Source organism: Lepidochelys kempii, chromosome 8, assembly GCF_965140265.1.
Source record: "Lepidochelys kempii isolate rLepKem1 chromosome 8, rLepKem1.hap2, whole genome shotgun sequence".
NCBI classification, from domain to species: domain Eukaryota; kingdom Metazoa; phylum Chordata; order Testudines; family Cheloniidae; genus Lepidochelys; species Lepidochelys kempii.
This window is the reverse complement of record NC_133263.1, coordinates 16,728,496-16,756,313: the sequence shown is the minus strand read 5'-3', so window position 1 is coordinate 16,756,313 and position 27,818 is coordinate 16,728,496. Positions and strand designations below refer to the sequence as shown.

The window sequence follows — 27,818 nt, the reverse complement described above, 5'->3', positions numbered from 1 at the left end:
CACACACTCACTTGCATAAGAAAGAGATTTTGAACCCCTTACTCACACTGATGTGAGTAGCATTAATTATTCAGGTAAGTAACTCTACACCAGTGTAGTAAGAGTTAAAATTCAGGCCCTTTATTTTTGCAAGATCAAGCTGTTATGTTTGGTTTGGGCCTTTTAAAGAGCAGGGGAGAGAGCATTTTAAAAAAATAAGAAAATGTGATTGTAAACCACAAACGGGATTCTGGACCATGTGTAGTGTATGAAACTATTTTTCATTTAAAAAACTAAAAGTCTTTTTCATTCCCACAAAATACCCATCATATTATAAATCTAAACTTTTGCATTTTCTGAATTTTGTTCTGTTGCAAAGCCTGCCATACCGTTGCCTTAACATTTTTTCAATTAATTTCTTTTTAGTATATATTACCTCCAAAAATTTGAAACTGTAAAGTTACTGAGTTATCTGATACATTTTCTAATAATGCATTAGTTATAATCCAGGCACTAGTTGGCGTGGAGATATAATAAAATTATCCACTCATCACATATCCTTAAGTTTTGTTCCGTAGACATTTAGTATGGTCATGCAATGTTTTTAAAAGTAATATCAATTTACTTCCAATATTCAGTGCAAGTAACTTGTCTGTCCATGACAAACTTATGTTACCTACAGCATGGGTAGAAATAAAATAATTGAAAAGTTACTGAATTTAAAACTGAGGTTTTTGAATAACTAGGCAGGCTCTGTATTATGTATTCATTTGCCATTCATGGCAGATCAGACTTGCGCTTGTGGCATCTTTTTATATCATTGTATGCTTTCAAAATAGTAATTGAGACCATTTCTGTCATAATCCACAATTCATAATCATCTGGACAATGGAACGGACACAATTAAATGAGAAAACCACAGTCTCATATTATATCTGTGTTGTATTTTATGTTACTCTGCAGTGGTGGTGAGTCAAATTATAAGAGGACAGAAATTATGTCCCTCCCCCTCTTAGAAGTTACACAAGTGGCATTATTATGTGCTGTTGGTGTATCTGTGGGACCCCTGTATGGACCAAGATGCAGACTTCAGAAAAGAATTGTTTCAGTTAATTTCCTGTACTGCAAAAAATTTACTAAATAATCTACACAGTTGGCAGTCTACATTCTGGGGAGTCAAAAGGGAAGCAGGAGACTCCGTTACTTTTGATACACTAATAAATAGTCTTTCTATTTTAGAGCAGACATCTCTGGCAATGTGTTGCTTATGCTGTGTTTATCTGGTATATCATATGAATTTTATTTACTGTTTAATTACTGCAGCAATAATTTGTTTGCAGGAGGGATGCCAGAGAAAATTCTCTTCTCTTGCCCAGTGTCATCCCCCAAAAATGTTTTTCCTGGCTCTGAGTATTCAGTAGCATTCTATTTATAAAATACAGTTTTCCTTTCTTCTGTGTGTTTTCTGTAGTTCACATATTCAGCATATGATAAAGTGCCCAGTCCTGCAAACAGTTAGTACTAAGTGGGGCTCAGTATTATGAGAAGTCTCATTGAAATCCAGCAGTCACACCCAATACAGTTTGCAGCCCCACATTAGTCTGTCTACCTTGTTCTGCATCTCTGATACATTAACGTGACTTCTCCTTTCTTAGAAATCTCTGAGATAAATCAGTTTACAACAGGGATTTAGCTGCATTTCACTGATGCAAATTTTTACAAAAACCTATGAAAAAATATTTTAGAAGTTGCCAATGACTAATGTAAAGAAAAAGGAGTATTCCCTGCATGAGCAGCACTTCCTATCTTTTTTTTTTTTACTTTGTAGATTCCTTAATTAACATGTAATTTCTAAAATCTTCCCTAGCTCGAAAAACAAAGAAGAAGATCAAAGGAATTCAGCAGTCCAATGTGACAGCAACGAGGGATGCTTCTGAAAGTCCAGTAAGCAAGAGTATAGTTCCTGCATCTCTGCCGCAGCTAACCCCTACCCTGGTTTCCCTGCTGGAAGTCATTGAGCCGGAAGTTCTGTATTCGGGCTACGACAGTACTCTACCTGACTCAACATGGCGTATAATGTCAACTCTCAACATGTTAGGAGGAAGGCAAGTGGTAGCTGCAGTAAAATGGGCAAAGGCAATACCAGGTAATACAGAGATGTTGTTTTGTAAAAGATGTCAGTTTTTGTCCCAAATTATAGTATTTTGTCTTTTACTTTGATGCTTTCCTTCCATACTTTTCTGAACTAACTCTTATTGATTAATGTCTTAGATAAATTATGTTTCAAATACCTATCAACAAAACAGACATAAAACAGACCCAAAATCTCTTTTTGATTTCTTTGATTACAATTTGAGGTTAAATTAGGTTGGACTCTTCAGTCCCTGTGAGATAAAATACACACACAACACAAATCTTTTTTAAAAACACTAACACAGAAAAAGAGAAGTGTTCCTGGGTCTGTTTCCACAGCAGTTTTGAATGCAGTGCTTCGTTATTAATTTTTAGCAAGAGGGTTCCCATGATTCAGGGAGCAACCCATCTGATCCCCTTCTCCTTAACGGAATTGTCCTGTATCTTTTTGTCTCCATAGCTACTTTGTCCTCACGCTTCCTCCACTCTGCCCATCCTTCCTACCTGAATGGAAATAGTCATTGCCATCTCTAATCCCAGGCCAGGAGTAAAGCCTGATATTCCATTTTGTTCAGGCACCATAGCTGCTTCCACAAAATTGGGTGTGTTACATGGGACTTTTAAAGGAGAATTGCCAATATGCCTCCCATTTGTAAGTCAGTAAGGATGTTGCATTTACAGCTTGCTTTGGCTTTCTTTCACGTCAGGAAACAGGTAGCTAAAATGAGTCCTCAAGTTCTGACATCATGCATAGCATCCTATTGCATGGTCCTCAGACAGACTGAAATGTGGTGCCGTTGAGCATCTGGGAGAGCTATAAACAGGAAAACTGTCACACCTGCTTCTGCTGTGTTTGGCTCTAGCCAGTGCTATTAGCCACCTGTTTCCATAAATAAATCTAAAGGGTGACATACAATGTACACATAAGTAAAGATGTAACGTAACTTGCCCTCTAATTTTACATGATGGTCTCACCTTTTTTTGAAAATAAACCTATTTGGAGTTACAAGGAAAGACTAGATTCAAACATTTATGCTGGAATAGGGAGATTGAAGCGTCCTTTCTGGCTTGTCTACGCTGGGAAAATAATTTGAATAAAGTAAAGGTGTGAAGTTAGCATAACAAAACTGTTGGGTGGATGCTATCTAGTCTGGGATAAAAGTGACTTTATTCCAGGATAAACACTTTGCTTTGGAAGCACACTTTTTATTCTGAATTAGTGTGTCCACATGAGGAACTATTCAAGTTAATTTCCCCAGGTAGACAAGCTCTTAGTCTTACAGAAGATGATACTCCTTGAAAGGCCACTCTATTAATTTAATAATAATAATATTATTACTGGTAACTGTTCTGATCATAACAGGACTTTTTGTCTTCCTTTTCTTGATCAATCTATCACTAAAGCTTTTCTTCACAACAGTCTTTCATTTTACTGTGTTTACTTACTTTGATTTCTGGCACCCCTGCAGAAATCATAGTAGTCCTCCATTTGGGATATCACAGTTAGTTGCTGTGGAAATGTTTATGATGTCCAGAGGACTAGTGTCTCAGGTGGGAAATAACCAATGCAAGCAGATGGAACTGATAAGGAACAAAGATCATTTTGTTAGCCCTAGTATCGTTAGTTAACAATAAAGAACGATGAAATAAATGTATGGAAAATAAAATGAGCTGTATCCTGAAGTTTTTACTTCAGAGGAGTTTTGACTGAGCAATGTTTGAGTAAGGACCTCGAGGTTTGACCCAATAGTTTTGAAATGAGTTCTAAACAGTATTACTAAGTCTTAAAAGTAGCAATATGGAGGGGGGGTTTCCTACCTTCAAAGCTGCCAGCCTTTATTTTGGAGTAGACCAGATTGAGAGGCTATATAATTTGGGCATATTAATTCACCAGATATTATCATTTTAAACATCTTAAGGAAATAGCACTGAAGTGACCTTTTTGGGATGTCAAGTATCTGATGATATTAAATAAAGTGAACTTGAGTCTAAATTTTAATAAGGACTCGGTGTGGCAGAAAATCTTGTTAAAAGCAGCCAGGGCTTGATATGAGCTACCACTGTAGATTAAAAGCTGTCTACATTTTAAATCTGCTCGGGAGCAATTTTAAGATATAACACATTTCTTCATTATTTTTGTTGGCCCTATTCATTCTGTATGTTGCTATAATGTTACAGGCAGTTAGTGACAATGAGTAACATGGTACATATTCTGTGATTTGTGACTACTGTGTAAAACTACTGTTGAATAAAAGTTTAAAATAAAGCCAGTGGACTTCAGTCTGAAGTTACTGTAATATTTACACAAGACACTTGAACCAGTTTTGTCTGGTTATGAGGAAATACATTAACTTAATTAATCACTTGTAGGATATTTTTCATTCACCTTCATTTCCAATTACATGGAAAAATAACATTTTCTGAACTTTTAATATTACACTCTCTTCTGATTTCTGTAGTAGTTTTCAAGCGATCTCCGAGTGACACATACTCTTCCAGGAGGAAACAATCACCTGGAGGTTAGGGGTGGAGTGTGTATATGTACTCAGGAATAATATATAATATTTTTTAAAATTAAGGTATAAATGTTATCTTTTCTGCTACTTATCCTTTTCAGTACATTTCTGTATTCTGTGTAATTAAAACTGCGGAAGGCCACAAATTCAAACCAGCTCAAGAATTTAGTTATGTTAAAGACTTCCAAAGTCCGAAGACTGGCAAAGAGATTGTGACTATAACCACATTAAGCTGGGTCCTGTGGGTGGGCACTGTTTAGTCTGCATAGGCAAAAAATTTTGTAGACTAATAAAAGATACATTACAGTCGTATGCTAAGCAGCTGAATGTAATCTTGGTAACTTTAAAATTATGCTGAAGTTTTGTATATTACTTTGATCAACAGCAAGAATTTGCAGGTAAGAGACGCACTGTTAGTTTTTCTAATCTCACGTCTTCATCTTCCCTACCACCACAAGTGCAGTCTGTTCTTTCTCAGAATACAGATGCACTTTTAGTTAGATCAGATTATTTAGCATCTAACAACATAAAATACAGAAGTACTTGATTATATCTGTTCATTGCAGTTCAACACACAATTTTGATGTCTTCAAGTCTCCATGCACCACTGCAACTAAAGAAAATAATATGAAACACATTTTAAAATACTGCTGTGTATTAATAACACTTTTATTTGTACTGATGAGTTGTTTGATAGATTTGAAAAGGAGCATTTCCTAAGCGTTACTTGTTCACTGCCTATACTGTTATATTTTGTATTTTATAGGTTTCCGAAATTTACATTTGGACGACCAAATGACCCTTCTGCAGTACTCATGGATGTTCCTGATGGCTTTTGCTCTAGGATGGAGATCATATAAACAGTCAAATGGAAACCTGCTGTGTTTTGCACCAGATCTGATTATTAATGAGTAAGTAGTGTATGAGTCATTTTCCCCATATGCCAGAGCTGTATTAAACTCCCTGAAACATTTTTCTGCCATAAGTATCTTTTATAGAGAGTAAATCCTACTAATGTATGTCACTGGGTAACAAAGTTGTGCAAAGAATCACTGTACTGACATTTTGCCTGCAAAATCAGTTTCCTTTTAGCACATGTTAGTTTCCTTTTAAATAAGTCAAATGAACTAATGGTCTTTTAGAACTAGCTGAAAGTTTGTGTTTCTGTCTAGAGTGGGGGGGAGGATTGATGGGTGGATGGATTCTATTTTGTTGATGCAGCTACATCATTCATTACAATAATTAGTTCTAAAGGTTCAGGAAAAAATGATGCTAACAGGATATTTCTGTTAAAATTCTTTGTCAAAAAAAGAAGACTGGCAAATGGAATAAACTCCTAAACAATAATACTATCATTGTCACTGAACTGATCAGTTAAATCAGTTGGTGGCATTTATGGTACTGTTGATCTAGCTGCTGGTATATAGTTAAAATGTTTGCATAATTTGAACCCATAAAAAAAATTTTTACAAAACACAATTTAAAGAATTGTGTAGCTAACTAATTATGCTTCTGTGTCACCCTTATTCTACAAGTAGATTGCTGTTTGTAATTCCACAGCTGTTCTGTTTTGAACTCCCTAATAGGAATCTACTGTAAAACTGCAGATTGCAGAAAGTCAAAGTTTATAGACAAATCTTGTGCCCAGGATAATGCTCTTTTCTAACCAGTTTTATCCATTTTCAGGAAACACTCGTTGTTCTTATTGTGCAATTTTTTTTGAGTAATTTGCTAGAGCATTAGGACTTTTTTTCTCTTGTACTTATGGGGCCTTATACTTTTCTGATTGCTTTACTGTAAATTTTGAGCAAATCCAGTTAAGACAGTGGAGTTACACTAGCATATAACATTGGTCTAGAAGAGAATCAGGCCCATACCTTATATAAGTATAACATTAGGCTTTACGTCTAACCTAGTTCTAACTTTTTTAGTTTTTGATATTTTGATGATAAAATGCAGAACAATTTTTGTAGCTTTAAAATCAGATTTGGGTATACACACTAGCCTTATTTCAAAACAAAGGTATCTGTTCTGTGGGTACATGTTTTCGAAAGACTTTCTCTTTGTAACAGTTCCTACAAGTTTTCTAGTTCACTGTAGAACCACTCAAACTCAAATAAGACTTCAGCTTCTTGGTGTGTCTAAACATACTTGCTTTTCGCTTTTTTTCAGTGTTTAGTTTGAATACAGATAAGTTGTCTTGCAAAGTGTGGCACATTGTTTTAATTTTTTTAAAAGGGGTTAAAAAATCAAGCCATTCACTGAAAGTCCATAATCATAGAAGGAGAAGAAAATAGTTGGGCAGGTTAATGGGGAAAAAAGATATAAAACACATTAGTTACTCGACAGATTAGCATGGCTTCAAGGTAGGCTGGTCAGTCAAGTAAATCAGTTTATCTAACATAATATTTATGTATTTTAAATACTTATGTATATTAATATTTTCATCTTAATGGTTCTAGAGAGAAGCACAAAGGGATTTAAATCACAAAACCAAAACAATTTCCAAAATATACTGTTTGAAGGCTGGGCCAGAAACTATTAGGAAGGCATGACAATGGTCTGACAGATATCCGTTCTGCTCTTTTACATTTGTGAACCCTTTTATCCTAATAAGTTGAGTACTAAAGGTTTCTGCCCCGAAATAATTTAATTAAGTTCTTGCTTGCCTCTGCCACATCAGCTTAATCTTCCCCTGAGTAAGGGGTGTTATATCTCAGATATTACGGTGAGAGAATGCCATGTAAGTATCTAACAGATGTAGGGTGACGAGATAGCAAGTGTGAAAAATTGGGACAAGGGTTGGAGGGTAATAAGAGCCCATATTTAAAAAAAGCCCCAAATATTGCTACTATCCCTATAAAATCGGGAATCTGGTCACCCTAAACAGATGAATAGTAACTATGATAAATAGTGTTTGATTAGCACTGTGTACCTTCAAACACTAATTCTCCCATCCTCTCTTTTTAGATAAGTAACATAACAGGGGTAGAGCCTTTTTTCTATACGAAACACAATTTTGTGCATCGATGTCAAACTGTGTTGTTGTATTTAGTTTTAAATAAAACATTCTGAGGGTAGGTGCTCTACTGAATTGTTGGACTCTTCTGAAGGTAAGATTTTTAAATATTTACATTTTTTTAGTTTTTTAACCCTTTCATATGGATTTAAGTCTCGTTGGATTAGTGAACTTGGGGGCTGGGGAAGAGGAGGTTGTTTGTGTTTGATAGAAAAGCTAAAGCAGAAACAGGGAGGCAGATTTAAGAAATTGTGTGGTGCTGCCCATTCATTTGAGTTGATTAAAACCAATATATGACTGATGTATATGTGGTATTTCTGACACCATTTGATTGCTTGTAAACATAATGCCAAAATATTCAGAAGTTACAGGGCAATTTGTAACTTGCTTGCAAGGCTGATAGATCACTGCTCTATGCCTTCTTTCTACTTTAGATGGATCTCATTGGAACCATCTCCTTTAGCTCACTTTTAAAACCTATTTCTTCTATGGAATAGAAATGGTCAAAATACTCTACAATAGTTATTTCAGGTAAACTTCCATTGTGGCAGCTCTGATGATACTAGTAGAGGTCTCAGGCATTCTTACCATCATGTTGTCTAAACCTGTCCAAAATTAACCGGAGGCACTGGAGGCAGGATATGTATTTTGTTCACTAGCCAGGGAGAAAACAAATTAGAGAATTCCTAATGCAGCATATTAGCACCTAATTTGATTGTCACTTTCTCTGTTGTATTCCCAAACAAGAAAACAATAAGCTTTTAGAGCCTGATTTTTGGAAGTAGCGAGCACCCCCAACTTCAGTTCAAGGCAAGAAGAGCTGCAGGTGCTCATTACTTTTGAAAATTAGGCCCTTATGCACATGGATTTCAGAGGTGACATCACTATGCTAAAATAATGCCCAGGATGAATGTGAAGTCAAGATGAGCCAATCATATAATAAAAACATCTGATCTTAGCTGTTTAAACTAATGACTCTGAGGATGAATGATCAGGGGCACTAATTTATTTGCTAGCTTGCTGTTTCCAGTGTGCACTGTTGCTTTTTATAGATTACAGTATGACTGCTTGTTGGTTGCTTTTGAGCATAAAAATATTTGTCTATCAGGACAAGAAAATAACTTAAATGTGCGCTATAGCTTTCCTTTTATTAGTCACTTCAGCTTCTTTATTGCTTTTGTGCTTCTTTACTGGTTTTGTCTTCTTGTGGTTTTTACTCGTTACAATATATTTTGTGACGTTTTAATTAAAAGTCTCTTGACTCACTTGATTGTTTGAAGCAGTCTGTAAATAAATTCTTTGAGGTTGCTGGCCAGAACAGTCCAAGATTCAGTTTAACCACCCGCAGACTTAAAGTAAATGTGAGGTTTACTATGAAAAATGTGAAATTGGCTTCTCTTTTATTCATGAACTCAAACATCATCCCCTTTGTGGCATGCAGACTATGAAATATTGGTACATTCAGGGCACTCAAAATACAGTGCCACTAAGCTTTTTTTATCATTATCACAATTTTAATGGCAATGTTTTGTAAATGGCTGAAAATGCCAGTGAAGCTATGAAGGTCAGTGTGGTTTTGCTGATTTGTATTTACTCTAATTTCTAAGTTTTGATTTCTAATTCTGGCTTTACAATTGGACTTTGTGTCCATTGCATAAGAGGTTGTGCTGCTTTACAGGGTTAAAGCCACCCTGTACTGGGAGTCAGAAAATCTGGATCCTCATCCAGATTGTGCCATACATTTGCTGTATAGCCTTGAACAAAACACTTAAGACCAGATCCTGCACCATTATAGCACTGTGGCTTTTGATGTCCCTGTGAGCAGAAGTGGCTTCTTAAACCGTGCCTCAATTTCCCCATATTTAAAATGGGTATGATATCCACCTCACTGGGGTGTTTTGAGACTTATGTAGTGCAGTACTTTGAGATCCTTGGAGAGAAGGCACTGTAGAAGCAGAAAATATGACATTGTTAAAACATTTCTCTCCAGTCTTGTCTTAGTTTGCTGACAGGAGCCAGTAATACCTTTTATTTTCTATATGATTGGCCATTTGTGTTTCAAATATCTTTTCATGTGCACATTCCATTTCATTTTTTGGTGTAAATATTTGTCTTGCCCTTTGTAAACCTTTTATTGTTCTTTTTAGTAATTATGTTGTAAAAGCCTTGGATTTTGCCATTCTCACTTTGTTTATATATTAAAATATGTTGAATATGTCTTTGTTGAATAGCTGCAACCTTCAAGTGGTTGATTATTCTGATACTACTGTTCATGGGATTAACACCATCTAATTTCCTAAACTGGTGCACAAAATGCTTTACCTCTGAAAGCTTCTGTTTAATATAGTGCTGTAAATATGAATAAAGCTTTACAGATAAGACAGTGTGACTCCCAGGAGCATACATTCTGAGCGATAAATTATTAACTATGGTTAATTCTCAGATATAACTAATTTATTTCCATAATTTAGTTACAATCTTGAAATATTGTTTGAATATACAACTTCATTAATTTTGAGTAATGCACGTACACTGAGAGATGAAATTAGCGTGGGGATAGTGGCATTGTATGTAAAATTAGATTGGCACTTTCTTTCTAACGTCTTATTTTCAGTGTTACATATTCGCCAAAATTACCTTCCTGGCTGAAATTTCTCACATGTCACTTGTCAGTAAATGGTAGGCATTTCTGAATGAAGCATGGCAACTATTGAATAGTGCACAAAAACAATACATAACTGCTGTAAGACAGGAAAAGAAGAATATCATATTCAACTGAGACTACAAGGATCACTTCGGGCATTGTAGGCAGAATATAATTACCAAAACTAGAGATTTTGGCAAGCACATTGGCGTAATGTCCCTATACCTGCAAAAAATGCCTTGAGCTTTTTAAAAAAACACAAGTGGCCACGGCCTCTTCTTTACCTGTGACCCAAAAGATGACACCAACTGAAGCATAGCATCCCTTAATACCATGCTGGGGCTGTGGTTCAATACTAACTCAAAGGGAAGACTACTGTCTATTGAATCACTAACACCACTTTCTGTTGAAGTTAGGGGTGTTTTGAAGGTCTCTTATCCAAGTATGAACCAGACTCAACAGTGCTTAACCTATGTAATAGAATAGAATCACAGTCCAAGGCTGAGTGATAAGTTTCATTTGTTGGGAGACCCAAGTCTTAACGTTTCCAAACATTTTAAATTAATTATCTAATATTTAATCCTTTGAAAATGAAAAGTGCTGTTTAGTATTATCAAAACTCTCAGTTGTGTAGCATTGACTTAGCAATTTTTAGTATACTGTATAGTGGGAGAAATTTATTAATTGTTCTTTGTGAATACTGCTGTTTTAGGGTGTGATTCTGAGAGTTGAAGGCATTCAGCACCTGTGAGGTGGTGTTCAGTACCCAGTGAATCAGGCACTTAATCATTATTAGCTGTGGTAACAGGATCGTGTATCTAGTATTTGATCCGACTATCTCTTATCTAAGCAAAGTAGATTAGGAGTAGACTATTTCAATGCAGCAACACAGGCACTGGAATTCCGCACCAGAACTCTGACTTCCCAGGCAATGTTGCAGAATTCTAACAAGGAAAAAAAAAGTTTAGGAAATAGGAGTTGCTTGAGCTTTCCATCTCAAGGCATGTAAATAGCCCACAGCATTTCCATACTCCCATTCTTTTATATTGCACAACATTTCCCACTGGCAACAATAAAAACAATCATCTGTCTTTGGCCTCAGATACGTTTAATTTCAGTCACGGACAAATTTTGATTCATTGGTTACTTTCTCTAATAGAAATAGAATTGTCTGCCACTTTCTTTGATCCATATCATACTAGATGAGATTAATTTCAGTAGATAGTCCTTTTCTTTTAGCTGAGTATTGCATAACTGAAGATTTGGCAAGACTTTGCGGGGCTGTATGGACTCACCCACATGGGATGGATTATAGCCGTTCAATCATACAAAACTGTGGCAAAAAAGTTCTTGTGATAGATTTTAGACTCATTACAACAACAAACAACAGTTTGTACAGCATATGGTGTGAAATTATTATCTTGAAGCACTTATGCAAGTAATGAAATGTGTTTTTAATGAATAGTGCCCTTCACCCAAAGATTTCTAGTTACCTTAGAAACAACAAATTTAGCCTCACGGTATCCATCTGATGCAGGAAAGAGGTAGCCTCTGAGTTACCTGCTTCCCCATCAGGAAAATGAGGATAAGTCATGTGACCCAAGTCACAAAGGAAGTCTGCTGCTGAGCGAGGAATTTTTTTTGGCTCTTGATTCACAGTTCCAACCTCTAAACACTACATGTACTTCATCCATGTACATATTTCTTGAATTTTACAGTTGTTGCAACACTTTTAATCAGAGACTGAGGAGAGGAGGGATCCTATTTAAATGCATGTTCCCTAGGGCAGAGGGACTGTCTTTATGCAAAATACAGTATAAAAATAATTCATAATATTTTAAAGGTATCTGCACAGTTGCAGTTTTCAGCTAGAAATATCTGGTATGAGAGTAATTTTAAATGTATTTTACTGCAGTTAAGCTGAGAAATCTGAAATCCCTATTATTAACATACTTTCTCCCTCTCAGTTTGCACTCAGACAACATTTAAAAGTAGCATGTTTATTGGCAGTGCAAGTTGTTAACAATCACACTATTTAAATAATTTGAAGTTATTGATTAGGACATCATCAGATCACATCTTTCTGTGTCATCCCCGTACAGCAACATGATAGAGCTGATCTTAAACTACTTCCTGTATAAAGTCAATTTACCATAATTTGCTGCAAGAGTAAAGCACAGGAAAAGTTACTAAGATAAACTGGCTTCAGAGAATTTAACAGTATTTGATATTACTCCTAGCATATTATCAAGTGTGTGATTTTAGGGCATATCAAAAATTGCAAAATAATACCTAATATAAAGAAAAAACACCACGATTTGTTTAGCTGCTTTTTAGCTATACAGATGTAGACTGGTACATTTTATATTTTTATATTTTTTGTGCTTATTATCTAATCAATTTGTGTTTTAAAGGTTCATCAATACTATGGTGCTTGAGGGAGAGAAAGTATCTGCTAATGCTATTCCAAAAATAAGGGATTTAAATATGTGTAAACTATGCAGAATGTTTTGAAAAACGGTTCTTTATATCTCAGCTACTCATATGTTGCCCCCCCATCTCAATAATATCTGAGCTCCTTTAGTGTATTTATTCACACAACACCCTGTGAGTATTATCTACATTTTACATATGGGTACTGAGGCACAGAGAAATTAAGGGGCAGATTTTTAAAAGTATCTAGGCACCTACTGGGATTTTCAAAAGCATCTAGATTCCTAATGCCCATTGAACTCAACTTTTCTTTAACCCTCCCCCCCCCCCCCCCAGCAAAAAAAAACCACACTGGGAAGAGTATACAAAATCAAATTTTAAATTTTTTTCCCATGTGGGAACCATATTCTTTGGGGGATTAATATTTTTATGCTTAACCAATACATCACGTTACAACTTGAAATGTAAAAAAGAACACATCCAAAGTGTGTGTGTATTGGCTTACAAATGCACCATTATAGCATGTGCTTATATGACCCATTTTAAAAGCTGGGGTGGAGCTTGGCAGCCCACCATATCTGAAGCTCCAGAACATGTTTTAGTATTTTGGGACTATAAAAGTGTGAAATTTTATAGTGCTGTATCATTACTGCCAAAATTACCATGCAATACTCGCTTTATATCAGAGCCCACGTCTGCATACTTCAACTATTGTCTTCAGGAGAAGATCTCCCAATTGTATGTGAAACATATTAAGCAACAGCAAATCACATGCATTTGTGGCCATGAAGCAGTGTACGGCATGTAATGACTGCATGGCCTTATAAAAAAGTTTTTATAAATCATGTTTTGAAACTCCTATTCTTGTTTGCCTGCTCACCACTTCATCAGTTCTCTGTTCTTAACTCTGAGGTCTGCTCCTCTGTTTCATTTTCTCCAGTGTTATATACCCTATAAAATTTAAGTGGAAAGAAAATAAATCTAAGTATTTTGGCTTTTTGAAAAAAAATTTTAAAAGGCAAGTTTTCTTGTTTCCCAGAACAATTTCTTTAAAAAATATTTGTTTGTACATCAGACTGTTGAATCAGAATAGCCTGTTGTTCAGTGTCAGCACCTTGTTTACTGATTTTATTCTTTCATAGATTTAATAGAGCTGAGTGACTCGTATTGAATGTTGAAAATCACATGCCTTTAACTACCTCTTGTGTCCCACGCAAACCTCATGTGCCCTTTAACTGTAAATTATATAGATTTTAACTAGCACTGTATATTCTGTGTAAAGTTTACTCCAAAATCCTATATATTTTTATTAAGATCAGTTCAGAGAAGGCAGTCTTTAAAACATAAAAATATTATAGTCTAAGTAACTGCGTAATCTTTCTAATAAAAGCATATGTAATTTTGCTATACATGGGAGATGTGACATCCAGATGCTGTATGGCTGGGGTTTTTTTTCTGGCATTGTAAAATAAAGTAGGCATATAGGATAGCACACTTTGAGTAAGAGTTTAGGCAATGAGAGCTGGGATTTCCTAGTGGCAGTGTATGTCTGATAGTAGCACTAATTCAGCAGTTCTAAGCATTAGTATCCAGTTCTTGCTTTTGGAGACTCACCCATTATTTTATGTTTGAAACACATAGTGTACTTCTTTACTATACCAATGGCATGAGAGTGGCAGATGACTAAACACGGAGGTACTTGATTGTTAAATAACTCACCAGTTTGTTTCCTTGCAGTGTAGCTGATCAAGAGAATGAAACATAATTGATTTATAAGAAACAATAAAGTGACCAACTCTTATCAGTTTTAAAATCACTATCAAAACAAGAACCCCACTAGAGGAATAATAAGTAATGTAGTCATCTAGTTAATGCTCCACTTATAAGAACAGGCAGTAATTACATACTGGAAAGGAAAATCACTGTTGCATTCCAATTATAGTATAATGAAACTACTCTGTAGTTACCAGTCACCTGTATTACTGTATTGCTATTCTGAAACCAGTGGTATGTCTGTATACGCCCACTCAGACCTCTGCATTTATTGTGTCCTACCTAATAATAAATCCTCTGCACCTTGAGTATGTGTTGCTTTTCATGCACTATCCAAATACTAGGCCACCTTAGGTACCGTCATTAAGTATTATACCCATTTTATATGTGGATAAACAAATTCATAGGGTGACCAGATGTCCCGTTTTTAAAGGGACAGTCCCATTTTGGGGGACTTTTTCTTATATAGGCGCCTATTATCCCAACCCCATGTCCTGTTTTTTCACAGTTGCTATCTGGTCACCCTACAGATTCATTTTGCTGTTTCTTACTTTCCTGCTGTGTGGCCATATGTAAGGGATAGCACTGGAAAAAAACCCAGGAGCCCTGACTCTTGGTTGGTTCCCTGCTCCATCATTTGTACATAATCCTTTTGTCCCTTTTCTTCCTCCCTGTGCACCACTGTGGCAGCTGAGATCATCTGATGCTCTCCTGCCAGGAGATCTCAGAGTGGAATGTCTGGGACCTGCTCCCAGACTGCTTTCTAGCATTGAGAACCCACCACTGAATTAGCTTTCCCGTTGTTCTGACACAGCCTGTCTGTTGCCCTTCAGGACACAGTGCAAAGCTCATCTGTTTACTTAGCCTTGCCTGAAGGGACGTAGGGTGTGTTTATACTCTGTTTTTTTGGTAGCGAGTGCATTTTATGTAGCTTTGGTAATAACATTTGTGTTTGGCTTTGTACAGGCACCCAGATATTTACTGATGGGTGTATTTATACTAGATACAAATAAATAGACTGGCCTGTTTCATAATATTTATTTTAACCTTCTGCCCAGAAATGGTAATATTTTACAAAAGGAAAATTGCTGAGCCTTCTCACAAAATGTGTTACAATTACTCAGTTTAAAACACTTAAATTACTCTTTGATACCTAAAGGAGACAGCAGAAAATTAGCAGACTTAGTGTAGATTTATGTCAAGATCCCAGAGAAAAGGTAGATCTCTTAATGTTTATTCACAGCCCCATATGACCTGTTGCCTTGTAAGATTACTTCTTTCAGCTGCTGCTTGATTGTTAAACTCTGGCATTAAGCTTTAGTTTCTAGAGATGATATAGGAAAATGCCACAAATAATAGTTTTAATACAGTTCAAAAAGTGGTACTGCAACATGCATTTGTAAACAGGGTTTTCCAGAATTTTATTCAGATTTGTTTATAATAGTCTTTAAAGGGTCCATGTTTCTTGCTGTGCAGTCACCAATTTCTTAAACTGCCCATCTCAGTTCATATTCTTTCTGTATTTTTTATTGTGTCCTTGTGGAAGAAGCATGTCTTCTTGTTTTCAATTAGTTTTTTTTTTTTTAATGGTATTTCCTGGGCTGAACATTTTTGTGAGTGTATATTGTATATTTCTCTTGCATGGGGTAGTGGAAGGAGACCTGAAAAATTATCCTAGCTTTGAAAAAAATTGGGAAAATTTCATACACAAGACCTAGTTTTACTCCTGGGGGAATTCTGCACACACTATTTTAAAATTTGCAAAATTCTGCATATTTTATTTGTCAAAATAACACCATATAAATCACTCCAGTTTCAATTATTTTGGTAATTTATTTCAAAATACCTGTCAGCAAGTATGTCTGTTACAATGCAGACAGCAAAATAGATTCCTTACTAGGCATATTACTACAGAACTTCGAGTAGTAATTCATTTAAACTGTAATGCAGAAACATATTTCCTGCACCCCTCAGAAGCAGTGCAAAAGCTTGGGGAAGACAGGGGTAACAGAGGGAGAGGGACATAATTGCTGGGAAGGAGCCTGGGAGTGGACCTGGAGAGTTGTGTGTGTCTCCTACCCATACCCAACAACAGGTTTTTGACGGAGGATTGTTAGGGAGATGGGGAGCCTCCCCCATGCAGACCCTGGCTGACCCTTAGCCTCTCCCATTCATCCAGGCACAAATGCCCCAGTCCCCATGTGGGTCTGTACCTCCACTCAGCCAGGCATAGCTGTCCATGTCTCCATGGGTCCCTGCACCCCTACTCCATTCAACCCCTGGCTCGATGTCACCCGACTAGCTTCTGTACCCCCACCCCAGTCTGTCCCCCCTACTAGCTCTTTTGAACCCCAGTCTGTCTCCCCCCTCACATGCCATGCCTCTTCACCTGGCCCTCTCTGCGGCTGGCTGCTCTGGGCCAAGAGCCAGCCAGCTGCCCTCTCTTCTGGTGCCACATCAGCCTCTGGTGGGCAAAAAGGGTAATTGCGGTGTGACACCTCTCACGGCTTTCCTTTGCCTCCCTGTCAGAATCAGTTATTCTGCAGGGGGAGAATCTGTGGGGAGGACATTAATTCTGCACTTGCGCAGTGGCGCAGAATTCCCTCAGGAGTAAGGTTATATTGAAGCTCTTGGATTATAAATTGAAAAGTAATAGAGTAAGATCTGTGTTAAGGGAGACTACATTTAATATTTTAAAAAAAAGCATGCTAACACCTCATTGAAAAATTAGAAAATCACTGTATTTGAAACAATTCACCTTGTGTACTATCATTTTTCTGTTTATCTTCTGCTACCTTTTTTTTTCCCCCCACCAACAATTTGCGTGAATGCAGCCTCTATTCCTCTCCTTCCCACCACTTTCAGAGTTGATGTGGTCTTGGTTCTTGTTCCCCTCCTGAAGTTGTAATCCTGTGAGAGCCATATTCACAGCAATTAATTGTAATTGCTAGGTGGAAAACTAAACAGGATGGTTAAGAAGGAGATTTCCCATCCTGACGCAGATTTCATTAGACCAGCGGTTCCCAGACTTGTTCCACCACTTGTGCGGGAAAAGCCCCTGGCGGGCCGGGCCGGTTTGTTTACCTGTCGCATTCCCAGGTTCGGCCGATCGCGGCTCCCAGCGGCCGCAGTTCGCTGTTCCAGACTAACGGGAGCTGCTGGAAGCGGCGGCCAGTACGTCCCTCGGCCCACGCCACTTCCAGCAGCTCCCATTAGCCTAGAGCAGCGAACTGCAGCCGCTGGGAGCCGCGATCGGCCGAACCTACGGACGCGGCAGGTAAACAAACCAGTCCGGCCCGCCATGGGCTTTCCCCGCACAAGCGACGGAACAAGTTTGGGAACGACTGCATTAGACATGGAGAATGAGTGAGAAGATAAATGCTGCGACAGAGCTCCGACCTTGTCCCCGTGGGTCCCTCGCTTCCAGGTGTTTATGCTAGCCTCAGAGGCTCACTGCAACTCTCCACATAGCCCTTCTCTCTCTAGGGCCAGGGTTACAGTCTATGGAGCCCTTTTCATCAAAAGCCAGCAAGGAGGTTGGTGAGAGAACTCCCACAGTCTCTGTTGTCCCTAGGGGCTTATTCCAGAACATTTTAGCCTCCTGTCCTGACAGGGGCCTATCTTCCCCTCCAGGAGGTGTTTCTGTAGTGGCGGGTTGGGGGCGAACCCGGGCCCACCCTCTACTCTGGGTTCCGGCCCAAGGAGCCTAATGGTAGCAGCTGTTGGCAGCCGACCTTTCACTGCCAGAGTTGCTACATTTCCCTGAGGCACTTTCCCACAGTTCTCCTGCTTCTCTCTTCTTCACCCTTACCTTAGGGCTCCCTTACTGATGGCTTGAGGATATCTTCATTACTCAGCCTTTCAGCCACACTTTCTCTCCCCTAGCTCTCCTCAGCCTGACTGGAGTGCGCCCTTTTATAGTATCAGAAGGGCCTTAATTAGAGTCAGGTGTTCACATTAACTTAATGGCCTCACCTGACTCCTTGCAGGTTAATTGGAGTCAGGTGTTCTCATTAGCCTGGAGCAGCCCCTGTTCTGGTCAGTCAGGGAACAGAAAACTGCTAATCCAGTGGCCAGTATGTCTGCCTTCTGCTACTCTGTTGTACCCAACTGGCCTGGGTCTATCACAATGCATAAACATAGTGTGTCAGCCAAACTGATTCTAGCCTGGTGCTTTTCATCTTCACTTTCTAAACCATGTTTAGAAACCTGATTATGTGTATTAAAATTTATCTGCTAGATTTGGGACCTCTTTGAGAACATCACAGGATGCAAGACTAGTAATAAAGTAGCTTTGAAGGCTAAGCTATAACTGGGGAAGTTGTTCTAAAAAGATGTAATGGTGTCATTAGTGGTGAACAGATTGGTAGTTTGGCCTGGGAGCCTAAAGGAGCAAGGTGCCCAATTAAATTCAGTGGGATATGGACACCTCACTCCCTTGGACCCATTTGAAAATCCCAGCTTAGTGTGTCATTTCATTTCATTTCACTGTAGCCAGTGGATCACACTGTTAAATCTGTAGGACTGCCGGTTTTGGGAAGAGAAACCTGTCGCAAAGCTACTCAATCTGAAAATCTGTTTGTCACCTCAAGATGGTGGTGAAATCTCAAAAGTTGTCTTTTGGCAACCAATAGGACTGCTAGGTTACTGAATGCATGGCCTGGCTTAAATAAGCTTCTGTTGTGAAACTGGGTTTGTCTATCAGCATACAAAGTGGGATTTTAATACTTTATTCCCCCTTCACTTTCAGGCCATTCTCTAGATCCAGTTAGCAGAACAATAGTCACAAATGAATTCACCAGTTGTTGAAAGTGAAGATTCTTCTGTTGAAACTTCAGTGCATACAATAGGATTTTTTTTTTTTACACCCGTAGGATTTTACTTAATTGATTTTTATGCTGTTATTTTTCAGGCAGAGAATGAATTTGCCCTGTATGTATGACCAATGCAAACATATGCTTATGGTTGCCAATGAGCTATCACGGCTTCAAGTGTCATATGAAGAATATCTCTGCATGAAAACCTTGCTGCTTCTCTCTACAAGTAAGTGGCCAGTTACAAAATCTGTGTGAAGAATGAATCTTGCAAGATCATGAGATTGTATGTGTGTATTAGGTTGATGGTATGGCAGACATCTCACACAGAGTTAAAGCTCAAAGTTTGAGTTTCTTACTGAGCACTGTGCAAAAATGCTACTCTTCCAACATGACTGCATCATGCTATTGAAGGAAACTGTACTTCTGATTATTGTAACTGGATATATTATTAAATTGAACTATTCAGTGGTAAGATATTGCAGCCTATATGTTCAAACTATTGTACATCCATGCAAGTTTGTTTCAAGATCACAAAGTAAGAATCTTCAGTGTGCAAAATTCCAAGCTATTCCATGAGTAGTTTCCCTCAGTGTCCTGACAGAGGACCCTAGTGCAGCGTTTGCCTTCCGAACCCAAAAACTGGGACAAAGGTTCTTTTGAAAGGAAGCATTCATAATGTCTCAGCTCCACACTTCTACATGTATTCAAAGGGGCCTTTGAAACTGAAGTTATGAGACAGCCATCTGACAGCTCTCTTTAAACTCCTCGAATTTTTTGGATATACAACACAAATTTTGGGGGGTGTTACACCAAGTCATTTCTTAATTCTCTAGACACCATTCTATAGATGATGCATTTGCTGCTATTCTATACAAAATAAAGAATCTGCTTCAAACCCCAGGCCAAAGGTAAATTTTCAAAAGCACCCAAGTCTCATTGATTTTTCACTTCTCAAACTGAGACTTAGGGTAACATTGTCAAAAGAACTTTTGCTTGAGAATTTTTGGCCTCTGAGAAAACTTTTTCAAATCAGAATCATCATTCAAGATTGGGAGAAGGCAACAGTACTTTCACTTATCCCATGTACAATAACCCACAAAGCAACAGTGGTTCAAACTGAGACAAAGATCTCCCTTGCTGCATGTGAATTTGTGCTTGGGGATAATTTGGGCTCATGTTTTTTGTTTTACTTACATATGACATTGATGGTAAGTTATCCACATTTCATGAACTTTAGGAGTTTGACTACAGATTTGTATGCTCGTGTGTAAGGGACAGATATGATGCCTTCATATGTGGCTGTGCAGCACCTTATAGAATGGGGCTCATCTTTTTGGGGTTCATGGATGCTACTATAATATGTTTTGAATAGTAGGACATATAACTACGTGGTCCCTCTGTATAATAAAACACAAAAAACTGTTAAAAGAATAGTAAGGTTGCAAAGTCAAGTCCTCAGAAGCTAGGAGATGACAGTATTAAAGTGCACTGTGCAACCATAATTTGGCTCCCTTGTGCTTATGCATTATGATAGTCTTTCGTTTTCCTTCAGGACTCTTACCTCATTCAGTGCACAGAATGGTACAGAACTCACTTAATGTGCCACTATTTCAATGTTTTGTTGTTCTCTCTGTTCTATGTGTGGCCCTATGTCTTATTTGCTCTACACTATTTAAACCCTGCTCTGAAGACAGAATTATTAACTTTCTGGGCTTTTCTCTTGCACTCATGACTACAGTATCTCAGTGTTTCACAAACAGTAATTAATTTATTTTCGCAGAACACCTGTGAGATGAGGGGCGCATTAGCCCCAATTTACAGATGTCGTACAGAGAGGATTAAGGTCAAAAGTATCCACTTTGAGACACCTACAACCTGATGTTTAGAGCTTGTTACATAGCACTTTGTATGTTCAAGGCACAGCTCCCATTGACTTCAATTGCAAATGATAAGCACTTCTGTAAATCAGACCACAGGGTTTCTAGTCAGGTACCCAGAAATGATCACCAGTTAGTGACCACCTGTGAAGAGACTGGTTTAAGTGGCTTGCCTAGCATCACACTGGGATTCTGTGACAGAAGTAGGGATAGAATCCAGGGCAGCATTCAGCTACCTTGACTGTGAGACCATCCTTTCTCTTCCTGCAGTTCCTGTCTCATTCATTTTACATCTTCCAACTTCTGTAAACGCATGAGGCAGGGGTCATACAGGCAACCATTTTCTTCACTACACGTCCCTCATTCATCCATGGAGGGGATCCAGACTGTGCACTGAATGAGGGAATGTTTGTGTGGAAAAAATAGTGTGTGTTCATATAATTAAAGATAGTATCATGATGCGTTTCTGCAAGAAGGCAAAATTAAGCTTCCACAGACAACCTTAACTCTAGCATTTCCTAACTTTTGAGTGCTTGACTTTGTAGTCTTCATAAATCTCCTTTACCAGTGGAGGAGGGTTTGGGGCGGGGGGAGGGCATATAAAATTTCTTAGGTTTTTGAAAAACAAACTGGAAAAACTGTATTCCATCATATGGCATCATATTGACACATACATGGGTCATCAGCAGGTTGGGACATTTAAATTCACCATGCAGATATCTGTCCCATGAACTTATGGAATAACTGATAGCAGTAGTAGGTTGTCATCCTCTGTGTGGACCATCACTAGAGGGGAATGAGATACTTTGTAAAAATGTTTCAAAGATGATTGTTCTCCTTGTCCCAGGCTCTGCCCAGCCAGTCCCAGTTCTCCTGTCACAAACACCTCCCTGTCTGATCTGTCTCCTCTCCTACCTCCACTGCCTTTCCCACACTTCACTGGATACCAGTCCCAAACTCCCCATACTGGCTCCTATGCCCCCTTTCACATCTACCATTCCTTGTACAGTCTTGTCTGCCCCTTCCTTCCTTCCTTTCCATTTCCAGTCTCGTTGCCCTGTCTGCCCCAGTCTTCCCTCCACCAGCTCCTTAATTCTCTCCCAGGCTTTCTTCCTAATCTACTCTCCACCCCCACCCCCACCCCACCCCTTTCCAGTTCTTATCTCCTCTGCATTCTAATCGAGCAGCTGCCTCATCCAGGCTGTCTGAGCCCACCAGGGGAAGAAGCTTTCAGAGCACAGAAGAGAGAGGCTCCCTATCCTCAGTTTAGGTGCCCAGATTTGTACCTCAAATGGCCCAGAGATGTTGGGAAGTGCAATTGCAGGACAAGTCCTGCTTAGGCCCAGGAACATATTAAAATGTAAGTGGAATTAGTGTGAAAAGAGCACTTTTATAACCACATGTATAGTAGAACCAGCTGAGATCTGTAACATCTCAAAAGTTAATTTCAATGTTTCAGTTCCCAAGGAGGGCCTGAAGAGTCAGGCTCTGTTTGATGAGATTCGTATGACGTACATCAAAGAGTTGGGGAAAGCCATAGTGAAGAGAGAGGGGAACTCGAGCCAGAACTGGCAGAGATTTTATCAACTGACTAAACTTTTGGACTCCATGCATGATGTAAGTTTTTTTTTAAATGTGCACTGTACATGTTCTGTATAGATAAGTTTGTGGAAAGGTACTGTGCCCGTAGAACCTGAACTTATCAGACCACTTAAAATGGTTAAGATAAAATATTTTGTTCTCCTGAAGTTTTTGTAATAAATAGGTGTTAATGGGACACTGTCAGCTTAAAAATATCAAGCGTATTTTTTTGTCTTTTTATATGCAACACCTAAGAAGATTAATAGAAAATTATTAGAGAATTTTGTTGTTGTTTTTTAGTTTATTTACTTTGTGCACTTCACAGAATTTTGGCAGACAGTCTCAGGGGCAAGTGTAGTATAGTACATGAAACTACTTCTAACTCGTGTTTTGAAACTGACTAGATTTAAAGTTGATTGTGTCTCTTTTAAAATAGAATAACACAAAAATGTTTTAAAATCTATTATAGTGTTTTTATCCTATCATTTTATGTATGTCATTACAAAATGACACAGTAGTCAATATAACATTACAGCCTTTAGATATGAATGTTTTAGCTAAGTTTTCAAATATGTTGTGTTTTAGAGTGGTATTTATAAGACCCCCCCATTACAGCAAAATATGAATAACAGTGAAGAAGTACAGTACCAAAGCAGTGTTTTTTCCTCTGTGCATTAGCCTGAGACTAAATCTTCTCTTTATCAATTGTAGGTGGTTGAAAATCTTCTAAGCTTTTGCTTCCAGACATTTTTGGATAAATCCATGAGTATTGAGTTCCCAGAGATGTTGGCAGAAATCATCAGCAATCAGATACCAAAATATTCAAATGGAAATATCAAGAAACTCTTATTTCATCAAAAGTGACTGCCTTAATACGAAAAGATTGCCTTAAGAAAAAGTCAAACTATAGCTTTTTTTGTACAAACTATCAGACTTGTTAATTTTGTCTTGCAACGGTGTTTCTTTTGTAATTATGCACTACATGTGGTTTACAGAGGGCCAAGACTTAAGCTACAGAAGCAGCAGATTGCTCACATTGGATGATTAGAATGAGGAGGGAGAGGAAAGGAAAGGTAATTAACCCTTACGTGCTAGGAATTGGATTCCACCCCCCCAGTGGATGCACCAAAACTACTGGTGTCAAGATCCGAGGCTGATATACGAGCATCCTGCTAGTAATTGCTGCAGTTGGCTGGGTACCATTTTCTGGTGGTTTGTTTTCCAGTCAAATGGTTTGGGTTTTTTGTATAGTTAAGATAGCATTTTGATTTATGCATGTAACCTGAAGAAAGTTTACAAGTGTATATCAGAAAAGGGAAGTTGTGCCTTTTATAGCTATTACTGTCTGGTTTTAGCAATTTCCTTTAACTTTATATACCGTGAACTAGGCTTGCTCATTTTTTCTTACATAATTTTTTGTAATACTTCAAGATGCCTATTGTACAACTATTTTTTAAGGTGGGGCAGCTTGTAGCTTTCCTAAATGACCTCTAGCCATTAATCCTTGAGCATATTCATGTGAAAATGGGTTGGCTTTTCTAACCTGATTGCTTTAATTGTCAAGATGACCATAAAAATTTGGCTTGGTTTTTTTGTTGTTGTTTTTGGGTTTTTTTAGGGTGGAGGGGAGAGTATGCTCAAATCTAACCCAAGTAGACATGAATGAAACACACATTTTTGGTATATGTGAAAATGTGTTGCATATACAGATCATAGAAAATTAGCCCAGTCCTAACTGGATGCGAACGAGCGGGTTATTTTATACAAAAAGCTAAACCGATTTTTGCATACCATACAACAGCCATATGTGCAGTAGTCTTGGGCTGCATCGATGTCAAGATCAGTCCTGACTGCCCATCAGGAAACTTTCACAAAAATACGCATAGCTTAAAAAAAATAGTTGTGCGTGGAGAAGTTCACGTTTTCCAGGCACATAAATGTCTCGTCCTACAAGTTCTTGTAGAAAACCCGTTATTGGCCTATGAGACCGACTTGTAATGATGCACGAGTATTTTTTTAATATTGTACTGGTTCTTGAAGGGTTTTCTTCAATTAGACCTTTACCTTTAAGCAGACCGTAAAACAGACCAACTGTACTGACACATTGTAACTTGCTGGGTATACAGACCTCAGACCTGAGTGTGGTTAGTCACCCATTTTCACACTTTCATCTGTCACTGATTGGTTCATCTTCTTTTCCCGGAGAGCAGGAAGGTTCCGCTACTGATTTTGTAGTTTAGAATTGTATGTCAGACTTCTGTCTTTGTAAGGCTGCATCCCTTCATGTCAAATTACTAGTGTGCCATAAAATTACCATATGTATTGTGAACTACTTGTCACCATTGATAATGATGTTTTAAATAGTTTAGAAGCTGTAGTAGCCCTTTCTGTGTGCACCTTAACAACTTTCTGTATAAGCATAATTTAAATACTTACTAAGCTACCCTGAAATTAGATTTTTATTCAAAGTGGCCCAATTATTTGTGTAATAGAAAATGGGGAAAAAATCTAATTGATAAAATATGAAATCTCTAATATATTTTTATATTTAGTTGTAGTTTCAAATATATGTAATTGGTATATTCACTAATCTAAGCAAAGAAGGAAAGGGCTACTGCAGCTTAAAAAGCAATTTATTGAATGATTGTTAAATAGCTTGTATAGTGTATAATAAGTGATTTTTAGATGACAGATTGCTTTATCATGACACATGATTATAGTTTTGGTAGGGGTCACAAATATGCTGAATGGTAACCCATACAAAGTGTGGTTTTTCTGGAAGTATTAATACTGGCAGCAAAGGTGTTAGATACTTTTTTTAAAGGAAGAAACCCATGCTGAGTGGGTTGTTCCTAGGGCTGAAATTTACATTCATTAGATCACTGTATAGAACCACAGCTTGGAACTTGGAGCCCATGTTTGGTTACCCTTCACATTCCAATAGTAAATCTTCAGACTTTGTAGGTTTACTTGACTCCACTGCAAAAAATGTAAACTGAAAAGATGTATGAACTTATGGGGTTAATGTCATATACAGCCTCACGCGGGATAGCAAAAACAGTTTGAAAAATTTGGCAATAATATGCATACAGGTACCAGCAATATGTAAATATAGAGCATAGGTTGTTCACAATACACTTATACATTTGTGTTGATCAGCAAAAGTTTGTTTCCAATTGACATAGGAAACTGCATTTTTGTCGTTTCTTACATCTTTTTTTGAATGCTATACCTATTAAAAAGATGTATTCAGTACTTTGGAGTAAAATATCAAATTTAATTTTAAAAAATCATTCTGTTCTCTCTGAATGATCTCTAAAGAATATGTACATTTTGTAACAGTTAAATGAAACCTCAAAAAGTATTTTAACTATCATTGGCATCCCAACTGGATAAAAATATTTATGCTGTTTGAGGTACAGTTAGGAGATTCATAGTGTTTGCTCTAAAAAAGGGCTCTTTAATTAAAAGGATGAGCTTGAAAACTGTTCTTATTTCAGAGAATGGTCTAAAAGTTAATCTGAGACACTCCAATGCATTAATCTCTCACTTTAGTCCCCGATACCTCAATTCGAGCTCTCAAGAAATTTCATAGTGTGTGTGGACAAAGGTATGTGCTGTTATTTGTTTGCCAATAGAAAAGTAACCAAAATGTACGTGAACAAAATAGTGTTACCTTGTGAGAATAAGTACTTCAAAGGAAAGAGGCTCTAACCCCTTTGATCTGTGTGCCCATATATTCATTCTTCAGTTATGGATTCAAAGAAAAGAAGAAACTGTGATGTCGGAAGAGAGAATTCATTCTGTATGTGCTGTTAAAGTCTTAAACCCACACCGTTTTAAATATGTAATCATTTAGCAAGCAGTGAAATTTTACATGTTCCCTGCACGATTAGTCTTTTAGCACTGGGAAAAACCTACAATTTAGATAAAGCAGAGAGAATCCTGATTTCTGTCTCTTCAGTGCCTTATCACATAATGCATACATCTGACAAAGGGACATTTGGACGGCCCTAGAGATACATGCTGTATGTTATAATTGCACATGGAAACTGAAAGGAATGGCCTTACATAGGATAAGCCAGGGCATGGGATGGAGAGAGGAGGAACTTTAATCTTGTACAGTGTTTTTGTAAAACAAAATTCTGCTTAGAATCTACTTTGCAACTGGTAAGAGAGGAAGAGTATGGGACTAAGTGCCAACCTAGCTTAAATAATAGTCTCTGTAGTCTCACAAAAATTAAGTGTTGAGAATGGGCGAGGAGGAGGAGAAAGTGCCTGGAGCAGTGAGCAGCAGTAGCCCAAATCCTGTTTCCCGTAGCCACACTTCAGTGGAACTGTTTGTGTGAATTAGGACTGCAGGAGCCAACCCAATAAGACAATGTTTAAAAGGATTGTAGTCTATACTAGCTGAATGGTTACAAGCTCCACCATTTGTCAAGTCCAAAGCCAGGTATTGATGCACCATTGATGTCACATAGGAACCAATTTTTCAGGATAGGAATAGAGCCTCTTTACAACAGCTTTTTTTTAAAAAAAACATTTTTGGAGGGTTTTACTTCTGATAAAAGGCTGTGTGTATGAAAATATACCCCAACCCTAAACTCATTGCTTAACAGCATAGATTCAACAGTGTGTCATTATTCTATTTTGTATATTAAACAAAAGATATATAATGGGGACAGATCCTATATTATACTGGTGTATGGCATATTAAAAAGCTTTTTTCATTATTTTTTATCACAGTAATTTTAAACAGTGTAAAAATTAAAACCAGTGACTCCTGTTTAAAAATAAAAGTTGTAGTTTTTTATTCATGCTGAATAATTCTGTAGTAACAATTCTGTAGTTTTCACCTACTCAGTGAAATGTTGGACTGTAAAATCTTGTGTGGAACTGTTGAACATTTATTTTTCATTTAAATTTGCTGTTCTGGTAATACAAAACCACACATCTGTACAGAAGTTGCAGTAAATGTGAACCATTTACAGCAATGCCAAATAATGGACAGAAATCACATAATAAAATTCTGCTTTTTTCATTAAA

At 37.7% G+C, this 27,818-nt stretch overlaps 1 protein-coding gene across 2 annotated transcripts in view; it reads left to right on the top strand.

Moving 5' to 3' along the window:
• The window catches only part of NR3C1 (nuclear receptor subfamily 3 group C member 1), a 160,611-nt gene extending 132,793 nt beyond the window's left edge, over positions 1-27,818 (top strand). For both annotated transcript variants that reach the window (XM_073355716.1, XM_073355717.1), the window contains exons 5-9: positions 1,847-2,125; positions 5,395-5,539; positions 19,410-19,540; positions 22,651-22,808; positions 23,484-27,818. In XM_073355716.1, the coding sequence (XP_073211817.1) occupies positions 1,847-2,125; positions 5,395-5,539; positions 19,410-19,540; positions 22,651-22,808; positions 23,484-23,636 (866 nt within the window). In that variant the 3' untranslated portion in view covers positions 23,637-27,818. The remainder of the gene's footprint in view (positions 1-1,846; positions 2,126-5,394; positions 5,540-19,409; positions 19,541-22,650; positions 22,809-23,483) is intronic.